This window comes from Malus sylvestris, chromosome 10 (genome assembly GCF_916048215.2).
Source record: "Malus sylvestris chromosome 10, drMalSylv7.2, whole genome shotgun sequence".
Classification (NCBI taxonomy): Eukaryota; Viridiplantae; Streptophyta; class Magnoliopsida; order Rosales; family Rosaceae; genus Malus; species Malus sylvestris.
In genome coordinates, this window is record NC_062269.1 from 33,566,058 (window position 1) to 33,587,850 (window position 21,793).

General features: G+C 37.6%; 2 protein-coding genes across 4 annotated transcripts; one reads left to right on the forward strand and one right to left on the reverse strand.

Annotated features, from left to right (window-relative positions):
• The first annotated feature begins 485 nt into the window (after positions 1-485).
• LOC126584120 (nuclear-pore anchor-like) lies at positions 486-16,769 on the forward strand. 2 transcript variants are annotated; one of them, XM_050248584.1, is made up of 47 exons: positions 486-968; positions 1,194-1,340; positions 1,447-1,545; positions 1,782-1,910; positions 2,091-2,183; positions 2,280-2,345; positions 2,584-2,673; positions 2,763-2,840; positions 3,200-3,309; positions 3,416-3,536; positions 3,646-3,738; positions 4,082-4,130; positions 4,793-4,896; positions 4,971-5,039; positions 5,893-6,033; positions 6,153-6,257; positions 6,376-6,489; positions 6,642-6,720; positions 6,952-6,995; positions 7,102-7,175; positions 7,471-7,573; positions 7,748-7,882; positions 7,958-8,098; positions 8,204-8,257; positions 8,489-8,668; positions 8,833-8,880; positions 9,015-9,065; positions 9,332-9,415; positions 9,494-9,568; positions 9,656-9,840; positions 9,917-10,019; positions 10,560-10,676; positions 10,768-10,860; positions 11,150-11,305; positions 11,397-11,450; positions 11,762-11,872; positions 12,166-12,243; positions 12,356-12,505; positions 12,887-12,958; positions 13,392-13,547; positions 13,653-13,706; positions 13,875-14,004; positions 14,103-14,170; positions 14,253-14,381; positions 14,548-14,652; positions 14,819-14,996; positions 15,128-16,769. In XM_050248584.1, the coding sequence occupies exons 1-47, from the start codon at positions 663-665 to the stop codon at positions 16,468-16,470; spliced, it is 6,264 nt and encodes a 2,087-aa protein (XP_050104541.1). In that variant the 5' UTR covers positions 486-662; the 3' UTR covers positions 16,471-16,769. The 2 variants fall into 2 exon arrangements, with proteins under 2 accessions (XP_050104541.1, XP_050104542.1); XM_050248585.1 differs by having other exon boundaries at positions 6,955-6,995.
• A 245-nt stretch (positions 16,770-17,014) lies between these two features.
• LOC126584122 (YTH domain-containing protein ECT4-like) lies at positions 17,015-21,110 on the reverse strand. 2 transcript variants are annotated; one of them, XM_050248589.1, is made up of 9 exons: positions 20,589-21,110; positions 20,408-20,484; positions 19,908-20,067; positions 19,763-19,824; positions 19,196-19,609; positions 18,582-19,115; positions 18,242-18,454; positions 17,999-18,151; positions 17,015-17,548 (listed from the first exon to the last, which is right to left on the reverse strand). In XM_050248589.1, the coding sequence occupies exons 1-9, from the start codon at positions 20,623-20,625 to the stop codon at positions 17,516-17,518; spliced, it is 1,683 nt and encodes a 560-aa protein (XP_050104546.1). In that variant the 5' UTR covers positions 20,626-21,110; the 3' UTR covers positions 17,015-17,515. The 2 variants fall into 2 exon arrangements, with proteins under 2 accessions (XP_050104546.1, XP_050104545.1); XM_050248588.1 differs by having other exon boundaries at positions 17,015-17,551.
• Between the last annotated feature and the right edge of the window lie 683 nt (positions 21,111-21,793).

Below are 21,793 nucleotides of genomic sequence, written 5' to 3' on the forward strand. Positions count from 1 at the left end.
TTAAATCCTGATTAGGTACACATAAAATATCATATCTCAGTTAGAATCTTGATTAAACACTATAATTTTTTAAATAATTTAAAATTTTAATTGAAATTAATAGAATGAGAACAAAAATTATTATTACGCATATCTTTTTTTTTCTTCCTTAAACCTAAGACTTCTCAAGTACATGTAAAGAGAAATATCATTAAACCATAATACTAAATGACTTAATTACGCATATATTGAAAACAAAAAAACAAAATAAAAGACAAAAGACCACATGTCTGAGTGAAAACAAACTCCATGTTGGGCCTTCCAGCCCAGGTTATATTCTTGCCCAGGCAAGAAGGAGCCAGGCCAGATCTCGAATTGTAATAACAGATTTTGCAGGGCTGAACAGGATTAACAAAAAGCCCGGATCTTCTTCTCCAATAACCGAACCGGCCCAGGGCCGGACCGCCCGAGGGGCCTGTAGAAAAAAATCTGAACCGCCGCATATTTCCAGGACTCTCTTCTCTTTCTCTCCCCTTCAAATTAATTCCATCGTCACTTTCCCTCTCTCTCCCAATCTCTCCTCCCATTTGTCCCCTTCTCTCCATTTTCCTATGAGCTCTGATCGATCCTTCCAAAAGTAGGGCACACCACAAAACCAAACCCCCACCTGATACACCGAAACGATGCCGCTTTTCGTCTCCGACGAGGACTTCTCCCGCCACGGCAACGACGCCGTTTGGGTGGCGGACAAGGCCGACGCCTATATTCGGGACCTGCAGAGGGAGCTAGAGACCGTCAAGGCCCAGAACGACGCTGCTACCATCACGGCCGAGCAGACCTGCTCCCTCCTCGAGCAGAAGTATCTCTCCATCTCCGAAGAATTCTCCAAGCTCGAGTCTCAATACGCCCAGCTTCAGTCCTCCCTCGACAGCCGCCTCTCTGAGGTCGCCGAGCTCCAGTCCCAGAAGCACCAGCTCCATCTCCAATCCGTACGAAGCTCGATTTTGCTTTCAATTGTTTTTCTATTCTGTTGCTTTCTGTTTTAGGGTTTGCATGACCAAATGATCGCGTTTTTTAGTGCTTTTGAGTAGGTTACTATAGTTATAGCCCACAATTCTATGCTTGTTGGGTTTTCGTTTTCGGTTTTTGTACTTATGAATATATTTTGATCTTGGTGTATTGATGTGTTTGGTCGTGCGTTCCTGTGTGTGCAGATTGGGAAGGATGGGGAGATAGAGAGGATTAAGGCGGAGGTGTCAGAATTGCACAAATCGAAGAGGCAGTTGATAGAGTTGGTGGAGCAGAAGGACTTGGAGATTAGTGAAAAGAATGCCACCATCAAGTCTTATATCGACAGGATTGTAAGTTTTCTTGCATTTTCCCATTTAGCATTTACAAGGTGAAAGCTGAAACTATATCTGCCATACATTTAGTGACATTTTCACATCCTTTTTATTGATTCTGAAGGTATTAACTTCTGACAATGCCGCTCAAAGGGAGGCTCGTTTGAGCGAAGCCGAGGCAGAATTAGCACGCACCAAGGCTGCATGTACTCGTCTATCACAGGTCAATCCTAAGTAAAATTTATTTATGGTTCACGTAAAAAAAATGAATCTTATTTTTAGTTCGCCATTCCACTATCTCTTATGCTGCTACATTTTAGTTAGATAGTTGCTCATCATTGGAAAATAATGTTAAAGGTGGTGGCTAAGTTGGTCAAGACTAAGTAGTAGGTCCCTTCTATCTTTCGATATCTTCTGAAGCATATATGTGTTTACCATGGAAAATCTTATAATTTACAGGAGAAAGAACTTATTGAAAGGCATAATGTCTGGCTTAATGACGAGTTAACAGAGAAAGTTGACAGTCTCATTCGGCTTCGTAGAACGCATGCTGATGTTGAGGCAGATTTGTCTTCTAAACTTGCAGATGTAAGTGTATTTCTAACTATGACAGTAGATTCTCTATGTTTTATATGGGCATATATAAAGCATAATGTTGAGGCGGATTTGTTTCATACAGACAGGGCATATGTCTTAGTAAGCATGCCTATACACATACATTTTTGTATTTACTTCTTTGTGAATGTACTTGAGTTTTAATATTTTTAGGTTGAGAGACAATTCAATGATTGCTCTAGCTCTTTAAAATGGAACAAGCAAAGAGTGAGCGAATTAGAAGCCAAGCTAACGTCTTTACAGGAGGTGGGGATACATTCCATTTGGTGTTCTAAAATATGTTTCGTGTGGCTCTTTAGTTATGTCTGAACTGATTTGTTCTTACTTATTTCACACTTGTAGGAGCTGCACTCATCTAAAGATGCTGCTGCAGCCAATGAAGATCGATTAACTGCTGAACTCTCAACAGTGAGTTCCTTGAAATGTCTTTTATATTAAAATTTATTTTATTTAGCCATATGTTCGACTGGAGACAATGTGAATTGAGTTTTATATGTTATTAGTTAATAAAGCATTGGTAACTTGTTTTCTTCTTTGAGAATGTGGAAGACTAGTTACTTGTATGACAATAGTTGGCTTTTGGCTTTTGTAATGACTTATTTTGTTATATTTAATGTGAAAATTTGTCTTTTTTTTTTTTTTGCAGTTAAATAAGCTTGTTGAACTATACAAAGAAAGTTCTGAGGAATGGTCCAAAAAGGCAGGAGAGCTTGAAGGTGTGATCAAGGCTTTGGAGGTGATAATTTCTCGGTTAATCTTGTTAGTCTTTATTTTATTTTTTATTTGGAGTTTCTGTACAATAATTTTCTGTGTGCTATCATGTAGACACATTTGAATCAAGTGAAAAATGATTACAAGGAAAAACTTGAAAGGGTAGAGTCTGCAAGAAATCAATTTGAGAAGGTAGATGCGTTTCTTCCCCTATCCCATTGATGCAAGGGTTTAATATTTTTAAATTTTCATGAGCATAGTTATTCTGCAATTTTTTTGGGTATGATGATATGATTCGAAGTATGCCATAATTTACTTTGTTGTTCTATTTCTGAGAATATATATTTTATTTATCTACTTGTGATGGGATATTGCTCGTAATTGTTCTTTTTCCCTTGTTATAATGTCGTCGGCCCTGTTTATTTTCTCTGGACATCCAGACAAAAAGGTGTCTGAGTTTCATTATGGTGTTTAGTTTTTCCTTTAGTAAAGGCAGTGCGTAACAATGTTTCTCTGTTATTTTTGGCCCTTTTGGGTTGTGATGAGTATAGGAAGCAGCAGATCTGAAAGCGAAACTTGAAAAATGTGAAGCAGAAATCGAAGCTAGCAGGAAATCAAATGAGCTTAATCTTCTTCCACTCAGTAGTTTTAGCACGGAAGCGTACGTCCAACTTTATAGTGGTCGAAGAATTTTTGGTTTGGAGCTCTTATAAGACACTACTAATACGAAGGCATCTGTTCTGTCTTATTTGATTTTTATGTTGCAGATGGATGAATTCATTTGAATCCCCCGACATTATAGAGGCTGATCGAGTAGTTGTCCCAAAGATTCCTGCTGGTGTTTCAGGAACAGCATTAGCAGCTTCACTTCTGCGGGATGGCTGGAGTGTAAGTAGTTATTTCAATATATTGCGAGTCATATTTTGTCATCGCTTCAGTTTATTGTTTGTAGTTTATTTCTTGACTTTTCTACTTAATGCCTCCCCTCCTTACATAGCTTGCAAAAATGTATGCGAAGTACCAAGAGGCTGTTGATGCCTTTCGTCATGAGCAGTTGGGAAGGAAGGAATCTGAGGCAGTCTTGCAACGGGTATGATCTACATTGTGATTTATAATACGTCCTCTCTTCAGGAATGGATAATACTCAATATAGTGCCTGTGTTTGTTGAACTTGCATAACGTTGTGGGACTTGTGTTGCATACAGACTTTGATTTCTCGATAAAAGCTTATTATCAAATTATTAATATGTCCCCTCTTTAGGAATGGACAATTCTCAACATAGTTCCTGTTTTTGTTGAACTTGCATAAAATTGTGGGATGTGTTTGCTTGCACACAATTTTTTCTTTCCTGATAAAACCTTTTATCAAATTATTAACCCAATTTTTTATGTGTTAGGCTGATTAACTTCTGTGTTGACTCCGATTATTGCAGGTTCTATTTGAATTGGAGGAGAAAGCGGAAGTCATTTTAGATGAAAGAGGTATATTCTTATATATATACATATTGTATAGGAGGTATATTCTTATATTGGTAGCAGTCATGTTTTACTATTGCTATCAATTCTTTCGTGAATAAGGATGGAGTGAATTAATCTTACTCAGCATCAGGAATTGAGACATTATATTCTATTGTTTGACATTTTGTGTTTGAGAAGTCTATTGCATGCTAGGATGAGGAGCAAAAATGTAAATTATAGAAATGTTTTATGTGGTATATGAATAGGCATTCCCCTGGATTACTAAAAGTCCAACTAGTGATGCTTTATTAGCTCTGAACAGCCATTATAAAGAACAGAGCACATTTGTTGCCTCCCTGAGCAGGTTTTTACATCTCAATTGTGATCCCAATTTCAGTTGCAACAACACCATTTGCCGTCTTCAGGTCCTTCACAGTTAGGCTATACAAAACAGAGTTGGACTTCTGGTTTACGAGTTTGGCACCTCATCTAGTTGTTCTGGACAATTTCTACTGCTGTGTAATTTGTTCATATAAATATCCACGTTTAAGCTAACAAAAGCACAAAAAAAGATCTATTATTTTTACGTCTGATTGATCATATGATTGAAACATGTGTTTATTATTAAAAAAACAAATTACAACATACTATTTGTTGTACTGAAATTATTGTTGTCATCTATGCAGTTGAACATGAGAGAATGGTTGAGGCATATTCTATGATCAACCAGAAATTGCAGAACTCGATTTCTGAACAGGCATACTTGGAGAAGACCATCCAGGACTTAAAGGTCTTTGATGTTATCCTGATTTTTGAGATACTTCATTTTTCTCTGCCATATCTACTTACGCATTTCTTTTCCAGGCTGAGGTAAGGAAGCATGAGCGTGACTACACGTTTGCACGAAAAGAGATTGCTGATCTCCAGCGAGAGGTAATAGAAAAGTGCAGACTGATAATAAGATGCATTTTTGTTTGATTGACTATTCTTTAAAAAAATCTTGTCTTTGGCTTGTCTATAAAGTGGCAATGTTATATAACCTTCATCTGTTAGTAGTAAAAATACTCCGTACAGATCATCATCCACATTTTACTAACTAATCAGACCTTTTAAGTGGATCATGGTAAAACATTACGCACGAACATGAACTTGTATCACACCATATCCATATCCGTATCTATGCTTTGTAGGTCTCACAAGATAATTCACTATATTAATCAAATACCCATTGTTATATTTCAAGATGATGTGCTATTATTTGTCTCTAGAATTATATCATTTTGGTTAAGAAAAGTCTAGTGCGACTCATTTAAAGTCTTTCTGATTATGTCTTCTTTTACATTCTGAATTTGTTTTTAGAATTGTAAAAACATTCGATCATTTTCGTTAGTAAAAAATATCATGTTAAAATTTATCAAATTCGTAGTAGTTAATATAAATAATATTCAATCAATGGATGTATACGATTTATGCATGATATAATTTTACAATGTAAGTTTGGGAATTTCATTACACTTAATAATACATGTCTTACACATGCATCAATATGCTATTGTACTAAATCCTGTGCTTGTATACATTTTGCCCGACTACACTGCATGATGTTTTACAATATAACCTGTTGCCATAGTTTGTGGGGTCCTATTATCTTTCAATGTCTATTAGAAAATACACTCCTGCTAATTGCAAAATGTTCTAGCTTTATTGGTCACGATGAGTTTAAAATTTTGTGCTTTTTTGTTTTATTCCATTATTTAATTATCATGTGTTCTATGTTAACCTGTAGGTGACAATCCTTCTGAAGGAATGCCGTGATATACAGCTTCGTGGGATATCATCTGGTCATGATAGTCATGACTATGGTACTGTTGCCGCTATTGAGATGAACACTGAATCTGATGCTGAGAGGGTCATAACTGAACATCTTGTAAGCTAGATGCTCATTTTCTTTAATTTGACACTTAAAACATATGGTTTTTTTTTTTTTTTTTTTTGGGTGTATGGCTGATTTTATCTAATTTCTTTTGGGTATAACAATGCAAACAGTTGACCTTCAAGGACATAAATGGACTAGTTGATCAGAATATGCAGCTCAGGAGCCTTGTTCGCAATCTTTCTGACCGGCTTGAAAATAGGGAAATGGAGTTCAAGGTTGGTCTGAGTTTCAATGTTTGTCAGTATGGAGCTTGTTTGTTTAGCTTAGTAGTTAGGACTACCACCTTGGCTTGTGAAAACCATTTGATGAGTTGGTGTGAATCTTGAACTACAGGAGAATTTTGAAATGGAGATAAAGAAACACAATGATGAAGCTGCCTCTAGAGTTGCGGCAGTGTTACAAAGAGCTGAAGAGCAAGGGCGCATGATTGAATCCCTTCACGCCTCTGTAAGCTCTTCTTAAGCCTTCTGAGGAGCAAGGGTGCACATATTTGTCATTTTTACAATTTTTTTTTTTTTTTTTTACTTTTTGTGATGGAAATCACATACTGATAATGAAAGGATTGGCCTGCCTCTTGCATCTTCATAATTTCTACCTAGGTTGCAATGTACAAAAGGCTATATGAAGAGGAGCATAAACTTTATTCGTCTGGTCCTCGTATAGAAGAGGCTGCTCCAGGTCTGCCTCTCGCAAACTATATATTTTTTAAAAAAGTCTGAAAATCAAAGGAAGTACAATTCATAAATATGCTCTCTCTCTCTCTACATATGTATACGCACATATAAACCTATAAAAAGGCTGTGACTATCTTCAGATTCGCTAGTAGATGGAGTAGTATTGTAAATTGAGACATATTTTGCTTCAATGCAAAAAGGTACTGTGGTACAACTTACTTATTGTTTTTTGCAGAAGAAAGGAGATCTGACGTAAAGCTTCTCCTTGAGAGTTCTCAGGTATTGTGATCATTGGACATTATCTAAGGAAGTGCATGTTTGGTATTGTTGTTACTTGGTAATTTGTACTGCTATAAAATATGATGGAAAATATAAATTAATGTAGGAAGCTACAAGAAAGGCCCAAGACCAGGCTGCAGAACGAGTGAAATGTCTGGAGGAAGATCTGGCAAAGACCAGGTAAACAAATTTGTTAACTGTCCTTCCTCTGAGATGTTTTATTGTAAACTTAATTATGCTTTTCATACGTGCACGTCTCTTGGTATTTATCTAGACTTTTGACCTCTTGTCAATTTTTTTCAATAGTTACTATTGTCATAATCTTGCTGCCTACTATTATTTTGACTCGTTACAATAGTATAGTGTAAGTTTCTGCAATGTAGTTTTGCTCTCTTTTTTGGTTAGTTTGTTATAAGCTCTGTCAACCTCATGTATTTAGTTGCCTGTTCAATAATACTTGGTGTTTTTTGTTCAGGAGCGAGATCATATCTTTGCGGTCAGAGCGTGACAAGTTGGCTTTGGAAGCAAATTTTTCTCGAGAGAGACTTGAGAGCTTTATGAAGGAATTTGAGCATCAGGTGATCTTTTTGTTAGAATCTGTTGCCAAATATTTCTCTCTGCGCATGGTTCGTTTTTATATTTCTATGTATATATATTATTTTTTTTAAATTAATATTGGTGCGGTGTGATATGACTAATCTCTGTTCAAGTGTTAATTTATGTTTTCTTGTTGGTAATGCATAAATTATCAGAGAAATGAAACAAATGGTGTTTTAGCAAGGAACATTGAGTTCTCTCAGTTGATAGTTGACTACCAACGAAAGCTGCGTGAAAGTTCTGAATCTGTTCAAACTGCTGAGGAGCGTACTAGGAAGTTGACTATGGAGGTGACGCTTATTATCTTAGTTTACAAAGCATGGTCACATTTGAAAGTTCTCACTTTACATCTTGTTTCAATACAGGTGTCTGTTTTGAAGCATGAAAAGGAAATGTTGGAACATGCTGAGAAGCGAGCTTGTGATGAAGTTCGTTGTTTGACGGAAAGGGTCCATAGACTGCAGGCTAGCTTGGACACTATTCAGAGTGCCGAGGAAATTCGTGAGGTAGCTCATTGCACTTTTGTTCTTTTTAAGTTAATTTTTATTGGATGTTTATGTTCGTCCCTCACATCTCATTTATGTATTTGATTTTATATCGTGCAACTAAAGGAGGCAAGAGCTGCTGAGAGGAGAAGACAAGAAGAGTATACGAAACAAATAGAGGTATGTACTCATAATGCTCCACCTTTGGTTTCACCTCTAACTTCATTTGTATACGTGACGCTTCAGATTTTTTTTTTCTTCCTGGTTGATGGGGTTGTTGTCTATGGGTTTTTTCTCTCTGGGTTACACTGTTAATTTGATCCATGTGGAAGCGTTCCAATTGAAACCATACTTATGTTAAGGTCTGTTATTTAAGGGTGTAAATATTACAAAGTATGATTACATTTTCAGAGGGAGTGGGCTGATGTCAAGAAAGATCTACAAGAAGAGCGAAACAATGCCCGCACTCTCACACTTGACCGTGAGCAGTCCATACAAAACGCCATGAGACAAGTTGAAGAAATGGGAAAAGAGTTGGCTAATGCTTTGCATGCTGTTGCATCTGCTGAGACTAGAGCTGCTGTAGCTGAGGTCTTTTTCCCCTTCATTTTCATATTCTCTATATACTCTCCCCTATATGTTTGTAAGCACAATTTCAATTAGCTCACAGAATACGCTCATGTATCATTGTTATCCCGTTCGTTTAATCTCTATGATCTACAAGTTAAGATTTGAAGTTTTTGTTGATAACACAGGCTAAACTGACCGATCTGGACAGAAGGAGTAAATCCTCGGATGTGAAGGTATATTTTCTAGTATTCTTTACATGTTTGAAGTTCTTTTGTGATATATGTCATATTCTTAAACATTTTTCGATTTTCCTTAATACGTACTGACTGATATGGTTTTCCCCTGCATCTCTTTACGTATGATGCAGGTTGTTGATGTCGATGGTGGGAGTGTGTCTTCCTCCTTGACAAGTGATGAGGTAAGTTCAGCCGTTTACCTGCCTATTTCTTGAATGTTGCCTACTTTTTCTTTGTTAATTGATTTTACCGGGGTTGCCATTTGTAATATAATGCTTCTGCTTTTTCCTTTGGTACTGATATTGATATTTCAAATTTCCATAGATCCAATCTATGCATTTGTTTATTTTCATTTTGTTGACGGTGGTTCTTTTCGATTTGGGAGCATGTACCATTCTTTTGTATTGAGTTTGAATCAATTGATCCTGACATTGACTTGGTTGATTAGGCTTTGGTGGCATTGCGTGCTGCAAAGGAAGAGATTGAAAAATTGAGAGAGGAAGTGCAAGCTAACAAGGATCACATGCTACAGGTACTTAGTATTCCTTGACTTGCTTAATATCTTAAAGCCTACATAAACTTATGATTTATCTCTATTTTAATTTCACAGTATAAGAGCATAGCTCAGGTAAACGAAGACGCATTGAGACAGATGGAATCTGCCCATGAAAACTTCAAGATTGAGGTACTAGTGTGTGTATATGATTTTGGACGAATTAGTACTTCAACGTCTGTCAGTTGATACTGAATTATGATCCCAAATACTTTACAGGCTGAAAAACTGAAGAAATCGCTTGAAACCGAACTTCTTTCTCTAAGAGAGAGAGTATCTGAACTTGAACACGAGTGTAGTTTGAAGTCTCAAGAAGTTGCTTCAGCAGCTGCAGGGAAGGAAGAAGCTCTTTCTTCCACTCTATCAGAAATTATAAGTCTAAAGGAAGAAACCTCAACTAAAATGTAAGTTTCTCTTATTTTTCATTATGTCATGAATTTGATTATTCCGTTTGGCATCTCATCTTTGTTTTGTTTGTAGTTCCCAAATTGTGTCACTGGAGATTCAGATATCTGCTTTGAAAGAAGACTTGGAGAAAGAACATCAGCGATGGCGTTCTGCTCAGGCCAATTATGAAAGACAGGTTAATCTACATGTGTTTTTATGCTTTTTCTTGTATAATAAGGTTTGAGTGATTGTTGCTGTTCAATTAGAAAAATGGTTTATAAACTTATCCAAACTGGGACAATTAATGCTCATTGATTCAACTGGTCCAACAGGCCTATCCTGTCAAGGTTTGAAATGTTGGGGTTTTCTTGGCAGCAGCTTCTTAAAGTCTTTTACTCTAAGGGGTCGTGGTTTGATAGTGGGTTTTTAGGTAGATTTTTCTTGTTTACTTGTGGGAATTAAATTTTAAGGCTGTGATCGAGTCCAATCAGCTGAATATTTCTTTGAATATGTAAATAAATGTTGTTTCAGAAGTTGTACATGCACTTGTAAATTAGTCGTCAAAGGCTTTAATACCTGGATTTATCCCAATAAAGGACGTCAATCAAACAATGATTTCTAGAACCTTTCCTTCAGCAGCTGTTCAGCACTTGAGATTGTCATGCTTTACATATATTTCACCCTAATATACACTTTATTCACTGATGGCTAAGGAATGATTCTTTATCTCGTTCAGGTTATCCTCCAGTCGGAGACAATACAGGAGTTGACTAAGACATCACAGGCTTTGGCTACGCTCCAGGAAGAAGCGTCAGAGTTGCGTAAATTGGCTGATGCACTCAAAAGTGAAAATGTAACTTTACTCTCTCGTGGGAATTGTCGGTTTGCTGCAAGTCTTGTTTGGTTGTGTTATGCAAGCTGATTTTGTTTTATTTTACTTACAGAATGAACTCAAGTCTAAGTGGGAATTTGATAAGGGAATGCTAGAAGAATCCAAAAATGTTGCCGAGAAGAAGTACAATGAAATCAATGAACAGGTTATTGAAGTGCATATTTACTCTGCTTTTGTTATGATTTGCAGACGGTCCTCTTTTCCAGTCAGTTTTATGTCAATATCTTGAGGTCGAGTAAATTGCTGTTAATAATCTGTACGAGTCAAGTAGTTGAAACCAGGTCCGGTCTTTGATAACCAGTTTTAGGACTTGATACGGAAGATGAAATTTTGTGACTGAACTTAGCATTTTTGCTGAATTTCTGTGCCATATTTGATTTTTTTCATTTTTCATATTCCCTTGTCTTCTTCTGAAGCTCCAACTTTATACGCAGAACAAAATACTGCACAGTCAACTTGAGGCTTTGCACATTCAAATGACTGAAAGAGATCGTGGTTCAGTTGGAACTTCTGCAAGCACTGCTCCAGATACTTCTGGTGATGCTGGTTTACAAAATGTGATAAGTTATCTTCGACGGACAAAAGAAATTGTAAGTTTTTTTTGCTGCTATCAATATCCTCTCTTAACAGGCAGAGACATACATAGTAAATTTGATATTATTTTTGTTTTCAACTTGACAGGCAGAGACAGAGATTTCCTTATTGAAACAAGAAAAACTTCGATTACAGTCACAAGTGAGTTTTGTAAAAGGCGTTTTCTTTTGCTTATCCACCATTATTTGTTATTTTATACAAATGGAAAAATGAGGTTTTGATTAAACTTTAACTCTTGACATGAAAAAAGCCTTGTAAATGTTGCCTTGTTGTCGTAGAAATTTTCTGGAGGTCTCTTTGTTTTAATTCCAATCATGTGATGGTACTATGTGTTCTTGCATTTAGCCTGAGGATGTTTGTCTGTTGTGATTTTTGTATTTCTTATGTGTTATCATGGTTATTCATCGGTCCTTGGTTGAATTCATGCACTCATTTTATATTTGCTTTTGTAGCTTGAGAGTGCCCTCAAGGCTTCAGAAACAGCCAAGTCATCACTTCATGCTGAGCGCACGAATTCAAGATCATTGTTCACGGAGGAGGAAATGAAATCCTTGCAACTACAGGTTAGTTTCATTTCATCGTGTAGTATTGTTCTCAAAGTCCAGATGTATATTATGCTTCTTAGCTGTTATCCTATATCTCTTTCCATTATTTTGTTGTAATGTAGTGCTTCTCAAACCACATTTGCAGTGTCAGTATATTCCACACAAGTGTTTGACCATTGTTTTATTTGACACTGAACTCTCTATTCTGTGTTTCTGTGGACATTGCACAGCAGATTATTTTGAGATTATATCCCAATACCTACTATTTCCCCCTTCTAACTTTATACTGTCATGATGAAATGTCTTTGCAGGTTAGAGAAATTAACTTACTTCGTGAAAGCAATATCCAACTCAGAGAAGAAAACAAGCACAATTTTGAGGAATGCCAGGTATTTGAATATTTTGACTGCTGAAAGTCCTTGTTTGAGGATTCTCTCTGTTTAGATAATTGTTTTTCATCCATGTAAATGTGACTCATCATATTTTTTTATTTTGTTTCAGAAATTGCGTGAAATATCACAAAAAGCTAATGCTGAGACTGAGAACCTAGAGAGATTGCTACAGGAGAGACAGATTGAGTTGGAAGCCTGTAAGAAAGAAATTGAAATGCAAAAGTCAGAGAAAGAACACTCAGAACAGAGGGTTCGTGAGGTATTGATCTTGGAACTGCTTTCTGTCTCTCTTTTGCACTTACATCTAGTAATTGCAAAACTATATGTTAACAGTCCATGATGGGGGATTCTATCTCTCTCTCTAGGATTTTGTCTTATTCTGAGAACTATACACTCTATAAACTTTCCCTGCACACTTCAACCTAATATAAACATAGAAATACGTAGTAATAGTCCAAAGAGCTAGATTTGAATAATTGTATATCTATGCCTGGTAGCTGAAAGAGTCATTTGGACCTTAATACCATTATAAAAGTTGTACAGTCTGCCGATTTTGTGGCAGTACCTGCTGCAGATATATGTAGGCATGTGCTTATTAAATAAACACATCCAATATTCTAATGTACTCTCTTTCTTGAAGCTGCTTGAAAGATATAGAAACATTGATGTTCAAGATTATGAACGCACAAAGGAGGATGTTCGTCAGTTGCAGGTAGGCTGACACCTTTATAAGCAATGTTAATTGCTTTAAGCTTGTTTTGCTCCTGTTAGTTATTATATCTTTGCCACTTATACTGACATTTTATCGTTGATGTGTGAATCCTTGTCCACTTAAAAAAGATGTTGAAAAGCATTACAAATTATGGGTGTATTTTAATCTATTTTTGATGTTTTATCAAATGGTTATGTAACTTATGTTAATGCATGCAATAAACTTCCAACTTGTTTGTCCCTTTTTTGGTTTACTTTTTTATTTTGATTATCTGTACATCAATTATGTGAGTAGGGCAACAAACTATGGTGTGCGTCCATTTGTATCTTACTTTGTTTCAGTTCCCTTCAAATATTTATATGATTTCTTGTTCGTACTTTTATCATTGTTATTGTATACATCTTTATTTTATTTTCATCATTTATGTCCTTAGAAAAAATTGGAGGAGAAGGATTCTCAAATAGTAGAAGTCAAGAAACTTCTTTCAGAAAAGTTGGAGACTGTATCACGTCTGGAGCGAGATATTGCTAACTCCAGATTGGAACTGACTGAGATGGAGAAGAGAATGAGTGACGCTTTGCAAGTTGAGGTACACCTTAGTTTCTGTATTCTATGACCATATTTGGAGAAGTGCTTGCCATTGGATTTCTTATACAATTCTGATGTATACCCTTCCCATGGCTTCCTTGCACAGGCAAGTCTAAAATCAGATATCGAGAAGCAAAGGAAGATGACTGCTCAGTATAAGGTTTTTAAAAGTTTCATGTCCTTTATAAGGAACAATTGTTACCTGAAATTAATTGCATATATTATATGTAATCCTCTCTTGACTAGTTTTTGACATTTGGAGTTGTGCTTATAAGGTGAAAACTTTTCTTATTTGTTGGTTGGTGATTAACTTTCATTAATTCTGCAGAGGAGGCTTGAAATGTTCTCAAGAGAAAAAGAGACCCTTTCAAAAGAAAAGGAGACACTATCAAAGGAAAAGGAAGAACTGAGCAAGGAGAATCAAGCTCTTTCTAGACAGCTGGAGGAACTCAAATTAGGTAAGTTTAAACCATCCATCAGTCCTTTTCCACTCATTTGTGATATATATTATAATCCACTCATCTATCTGTTTCTGTTATTTGACTGTATCTTACAGCGAAACGAGCATCAGGGGATACTACCGGGGAGCAGGCAATTAGGGAAGAGAAAGACCAGAAAATTCAGGTTGAACTTGATAGACATTTTTGCTTTTCTGTATCTCTTTGACCTCTTTAGCAATTTGTGACTTATTTACCATGATCGCCAGCTTCTGGAAAAGCATTTGGAGAGGCAGAGAGAGGAGCTGAGAAAGGAGAAGGACGAAAATCGTATGGAGAAAGCAATGCGCAAGAAGATGGAGAAGGCTGTAAAGGATTCCTACACTAATGTTGACCAGGTTTTCTATCTGTCCATTGTAGTACATTCTATATCAGTTAAAGCATTCTACCAGTATATCCTAGGGTTTACTTCTGGAATTCAGCTGGACATGTTCTTCGTACTTTAATCTCAATGTGGATATAAGCTGTATTACGAAGTGATGCATGTGATGTTTTTTGCTTTAGGACAAGACGAAGTTCATGAATGAACTTGAGAAGCATAAGCAGGCTCTGAAGCAGCTTTCAGATGAGCTTGAAAAGCTAAAACATGCAAAAGACAGTCTCCCTGAGGTATGATTTTTATTTATCAAACCGGAAAGCAGATTCCTTTCACTCCCCTTATGAGTACCTATATTCTAACTTGTTTTACGTACTTTGTTCATCATATTTCAAAACCATGTTTTATACTTACTATTTCACCTCGGTTTGTTTTAATAGTATATTCCATGTATCTCAGGGCACCTCAATTGTTCAACTGCTATCGGGAACCATACTGGATGGTCTTGCTGCTGCCTACAGCTTAGCTGTCGAAAATTTTGAAAAGACAGCACATTCAGTTCACAATGAGTTTGGAGCTCACGGTGTTCTGGCAAACACTCCTCCAGTTGCAGATACTTCATTAGTGGCTACCTCTGGTACTTTTGTTGAGCAATTCTTTTTATACTGAGGATTGGTGTACTTCATTTTTTATTTCCATCGTTTATTTTGTAACTGCTGCTAGTTCTTTATTCAAGTGTAAATTCGTTAACCTTTGTGTGCCATGCAGGTACTGCTCAAGCACCCACTGTTGTGCCTTCAATGAGTCCTGCGAAGGGCTTAGTATCCAAAGCGACTGAAGAAAGCGCAAAGAGAATCACTTTGCCCAAAACCAATGTCGAAACTCGCAAACCAGGAAGGAGATTGGTTAGGCCCCGTCTTATAAGACCTGAAGAACCACAAGGTGATGTAGAGATGTCAGAGATGGAAGGGACCCGCAATGGGGGCAAACAAGCGCCATCAAATGAAATGGAAGTTCAAGGCAATGCTACTTTGACACAACCGCTGCTTCGGAAACGTCTGGCTTCTTCATCTACTTCTGAGTCCCGTGAGGAATCAAATAATCAAGGGGAAATTTGTCCTGATGTGGCAGCACCTGTGTCAAAGAAGTCCAAAGGTTCAGATTCTCCACAGGGGAGTGAAGGGCAGCCATCTACTATTTCGGAGAATCTTGGGAGTATTCCAGTCAAAGATGAACCTTTAGACGTCGCTGTTGATTTGCCGCAAGGTTCAAATGAGGAAGCTGCTGTTGATGCTGAGAAAGAAGAAACTGAGACTGCTGGGGAGAAGGTTGAAGAGCCAAATGAAAGACAGTTTGATGGTTCGAGTCAAGTTGAATCACAACCTGAGAAGGATAGTGATTTAGTGGAGAATGTGGATGGAAAAGATATGCCATCACACGATGGAGCCAAAGATCAGGTTGAGCTGGAGCAACAGTCCAGTGATTTTGGAGGAGACCGAGAAGAGGGAGAGCTGGTCCCTGATATTTCTGAGCTTGAAGGTGGTGGTGATACGATGGCCAGTCCTGAAATAGGGGAAGTTCAACCTGAACCTGTAACAACTCCCGAGGCTTCCCCAGCTAGGGGCGATGATTATGGTGTTGCTGCTGGTTCTGTTGTGGATATCAGTGAGGTTAATTATCCAGAGATTCTTAATGATGACATTGATGCAACTGAAGAAACCGCTGATGGTTCCGATAAGTCAATTGATGGTAATGACCAAACTGCGATGGAGACTGATCAGGCTGCCGAAGCTACCTCAGTAATCGTGGATACCACTTCAACAGGTACCACATCGGAAGTTAGCGTTTCAAAACAAACTAGTCCCAGTCTTGCGGCAGAAGAGGTGAGACAGGTGTCTCCAGTGACGAATCCGTCAACTACCATAAATATAACAGAACGAGCCGTGGCGAATGCACGTCGAAGACAACAGGCAAGAGGGCTTTCGACATCACCAAGCCCAGGTCGTGGTGGACCAGCTGGAAGACAAGGTGGGAGACCTGGACGTGCCCCTCCTGGACGCGGACGCGGACGTGGACGATCTCGTGGGTCAACATCTGGCGATCAAGGGTGAGACCAAAATTCATAAGAAAGTTACACTTTATCCCCCATACTGCCATTGAAAGAGCACAAAGGGATGGTGTCGCAATTTTTTCGATGTTCGAAAATCGGATATGGATTTTGGAAAGATGTTAGTTGGAGGATAAGTGTTTTGATGCTCAGTGAGTAGTATGTAAATCCATTTTTGCTTCCTTGACGATGGAGCACCTGCCTACTGTTTTGCATAGTGTACTTTCTTGTTCCGGGAAGGACACGAACGCTACCTCTTTCGCTCGTTATATTAACGTTTACCAAGTTTCATTTGGACTATCATAGTTCTGCCTTTTGTGTTGGAGTTCTGCCAGGTTTTCCGGAAATGGTTGGTCTCAAATTTTCCGGCTACCTCATTCGCTTCACCGGACTGGATTGAGTCGATCAACATTTTTGCGATGAAAAAAGCGCGTAAATTATTTGTTTGTGATATTAGGTATGGTCACAAAGTATACGAGATAAAAAAGCGCGTAAATTATTTTTTTTAATCCGTTTACATTTACATTTACCCTAAGAAAATGGGAAACTACAACAACAATAACAATATCTTATTCCACTAAGTAGTGTCGTCTGTATGAATTCTCTAAGGCCATTGCGCTCAGCTGTATGAATACTTTCATAAATAAACTATCTTTTTTTTTTCTTCCTTTTTTTCTTTTTTACAATTACAATTGTGAATTTCAGGAGAACTAAGTAAGAGGTGGGAACACAGAACAAAGAACCAAATACACTTTTATGCTGAAGACAAAAGCTATATGTATGCAGGCAGAGGAGGGGCAGAGAACTTGGATTCCACAGGCATATGAATCGTTAGGTGCTTCCAAAACCAGCATTTCGTACCTCGGTTTCTTTCGACGGAAACTTGAAAGGGAAACAGCGACACCTCTTCATTCTCATGCCTTTGAATTTCATCTGCAAATTTACATATTTTAACTGCTGCTCGAAAACCGTCGACTCCAGTTTCTGGTTTATAATCTGTCATATGCCCATATCTCTGCATCCTTTCCTTTGCCTTTCACCTTAGGCCCCTACTCAGCACTGACACTTAACTCACTCATTTTCTGCTGCAACATAAATAAAAATTCCTGGTTAACATTCCACGACGAAAACAAATTACAAGCAAACCGAAAGAAGAAATTTAACTCTCCCGCTTTGTCCTTCTACACTCCTCCCCTTGTTTATGTCTATATATTTTTTTCTTTAATTATCGAATCCAACGCCTAAAGAAACGAGAGGAATGCAGGGGAAAAAAGAAGAGAGTGCAGAAATCAATTCCCGTAAAATATAGTAATTATTATCCTATCTGAAAGAATAGAATAAAGTCATCCCTATTTCAAAAACTTGAATGGCACAACACTCTCCACTTTGTTACTAGCTTTATTCTTGCTTTATTCTTGATCCTTTATGCATATATGCAAGAACTTTACTTAAACATGCCAATGGTATTAGAAAACTAGAAAAGATTTTCGTTGATCGAAAAGAATTGAGAGAAAGGAAGAGTCACGGCATACCTGCAGTTCGTAGTAGGGTGTAGATTGTGTGATCCTCTTCTCCTGCATCATTTTCTGGCGGGTTTCGTAGAAATCAAAGTCATCCAGTATTGATGTCTTTGACATATGATTTTTAAAAATGTTCAGCATTTCGATACCCTGAAGAAGTTTCACCTGCAAAATACAAATGTAATCTCAGATTTATGCTTGATCACACTGAGTGAAAAATACAATAAAATCAAACTTCTTGTTGGTTATGCACACCTCTTGAGTGTCTCTACTATTGGTCACGGGCTTGTTCTCGTTGTTCTCAAGTATTATATGTCGTAACTGTGGGTTTGGGATGTCTTTTATGATATGCCACTTGACCGGAAAATAACCATTCCACTTATCCTGCTGCCAGAAATCCATGTTCTTATTGAAGTCGACACGACCAATCATCTCAGCTACTCCACAAAACTGACCACTAGCATTAACCTGAAACGCATCATAAAACAGACGGAAGCAAAGATGGCATTAGTAAATCATTTTAGAGACCAAAGGTCCAAAAGTCTGCAGTAGGAAACTCCTGCGTAAAAATATAAGGTCCAAGTCTCCAGCATACCGAAAAGAAGAGGAAGATGGGACACTTGTAGCCCTTCTGTGCCACCTTCTCTTGTGCATCTTGATATGCACTATCCAACCTCTTATTTCCATTGGGAGTACTAGCCCACACATTGTATTTGATGCTTTTATGAATATCATCTTCACTGTAAGATTTGATGACAAAGAAAAGTGCTTGCTCGTATTTGGTTGGAAAGTCCGGGAGGTTATATTGATCCTTCCTGATGACAGAGGCTATGCCATCAGATTTTTCATTCTCCTTGTCAGCTCCGGGCACCAATGCACCTTTAGGATTGGTTGTTCTGGGGCCATGGTTCTTCTCATTAAATAGGTTAATATCCTTAACGCCATTAGCCTTACTTCTTGGTTTCAACTTGTCAGAGCCACCCCAGCCCCTTGCATTTGGTTTTAAAGTCGGAGAATTGTTTGGATAGAGCAGTCCGCCTGTCCCTTGGTTATAGACCGGAACCTTTGATACCGGAAAGTAACCTTTCGCTAGTGCCTCTGTTTGCAGACTTGGGGGACGCAGCGAGGCCTAAGATCATTGAAAAAATCATCAAAATTGCCCAAGATAAGAGAATATAACGCCACCGGCACAAAGAAAAAGTACTCTACCTTGTTTGCTGGTTTTGACTGATTTCGCGCACCATAACCTGATGAAACATCCAACGGCTTGGGAGATTTAGAGAGTGGAGCACGAGTGTGACTAGGGGAAGAGAAATTAGGTTTATAGGGCGGTGTTTCCAAGACTGCTTTGTGGGGACTTCCCACTGTTCCATCTCCAACAACAGGAGATGGATCCCACAAGTAGGGTGATTGGACGAACTCCCCATAAGGAAGAAGAGAAGGGTTATATCCGGGGGAAATAGGAGCTTGGTACACGGGACTCAGGGAGGGATACATCTGTTGACCAACATATTGCCCATCACTACCGTTTGGAGAAATGGGCATGTATGGCGAGTAGGGATCATAACCAGGCTGAAATCCTGGCATCAAGTAGACAAAAGATCCATTATCTGCTTGCATGACCTAAATGGAGCAAATAGTGACTATAAGATCAGTTTGTTAAAAATTGCACACAGCAGAAGTAATCTAAAGGCAATTTGAAATCAACAGCCATATGAATCCAGATACATAACAATGTCTTTCGTGCGCAATTGTGAATTAGATAGTGGAACTTACTGGATATTGCATCTCCATCCCGGTTCCACCCACATAGTATCCATTGTTTTCCATTTCATAACCTGCGCACGTGGTAATGATAAGATGTTAAAAGTAGCCTAAGAACACGAATTATGGACCGTAGTTATGAGAAGCTGCTGCAAACCTGGATATGTGTATCCGTAATATGCAGTTGGCGGATAAGAAGTCAGGGATTCATAATCTGCATCTGCATCTGCATCACTTTTTTTTACACTGGCATTTGTATCTCCCACGGTCGATATACATGATGCTGTATCAGATGGGCTCCCATCCTTGCTGTGAGCCTAAAGATACACACACATACAAACAAGCAAATTCACAAATTAGATTTTCATGGATCACAAAGCAAGCAGACATCAAAACTACGAATCACGCATCGAAACGACAAAATCTAAATATTCAACATGGTAACTCAATATATGGTACAAAGCTAAGCTTTAGGCCTAAAAACCAAATAATTATTGCAACAAAACAAGGAAAATAATTTTCACCCTCCTCTTCATCCCCTTGCACTTCCCCTCTTGTTTCTAGCCACATTGATTGAATAAATCGACGGGACAGAAACGAGCAGGAAGAACAGGAGGAGAAAAAGGGAGTGTGAAAGTAAATTATGGCATACAATACCAGATTGGAATTGAAGAATTCTGTGGATTGGACATGCGGGTTTGAATCTTTCTCTTCTTCCTCCTCTTTTCTAAGAGCTGATCATACAAAATCAGGATCAAAGAGTTAAGCTCAAAAAATCACAGAAACAAAAAATTCAGAAAAATAAAAATAAAAAAGAAAAGAAGAGGAGATTACATACAGTTGTGATGAAATTGAGGTGCAGCAGCGGCAGCCATGGCCTCTTTCCAAAGGCAAAAGAAAATCCTTTGAATCAATCAAATAAAATTAAACTAAAAATAAAAAAACAAAGATATTTTTGGGGTGTGTTTGTTATGGAAGAGAATCCTATATTTTCTCAAACAATATTAAAATCTGTCTCTCTGTCTATCTATATCTATCAAAAACATCTAACGTTGTAACAACACAACAAATCCGGATAAAAATTAGCGCTCTGTAATCTCTGCTGCCCAAAAATCTAACAATCCTACTCTTCTGCTGATGCTTTTACTCCTTAATTTCCACTTTTTCTTTCTTTTGGATTTTTTGTTTTTTTCCCAAAAAAAAACCAAATTCCAATCAAACCCCAACAACAATCACCAAATCACAAACACAGAAAACACATAAAGTTTTTGAATTGGAAAGAAGAAGAGAGAGAGAGAGAAATGGTTTTACTTGAGAACAACAAGAACAAGAAATAGCTTCACACAGCTAACGGCAGACAGAGACAGAGTAAAGTCAACAACAGCAACAACAACAATTTATGGCAAATGGACGGTGATGAGGCCTCCACGTCCTCTCCTTATTCTTGTTAGATATGGAAATTAATTAATTAAATATTTATGATATATTATTGTTTCTGCAATTATGCAGACATATTATTCTGGTTCTACTTTTGACTTCTGTTTACTGTTTTTTTTTGCCCATTTGTGGAATCTTTCTATTTTTTATCACCACCATCATCCTTTTATGGGTTAAAGTTTTTAACTTTTACATCAACCATGCAGCTGCTGCCTTTTTTAATTATTTTTAGTAATTTTTATATATTTGCAGTGCATACACGTAGCTTTCATGTGCGTCATCACCAGCCCATGCTGGCACCCAAAAATCCAATTATTTCAAAATCTCCATTCATTTATTTATTTATTTTTCTTTTCGTGGTGGAATGAATACCATTCAACATATTATGGCCTCTATAAAACCAATGCTAGCTCACGTCTCTTCCACCACGCACCGCCTCTCTATGGTCTCTACATTCCTCAGTCTCCATTTTTTTATTTCATCCAGTTTTTAAATATCTTAAAATTCTCTTTTAATTGTTCCTTAAGATTGTACCTAGGAAATAAACTCCATAAAACAAACATGATGCACTGAATTGTGCATCAGAAACCTTAGCAAATATAGATT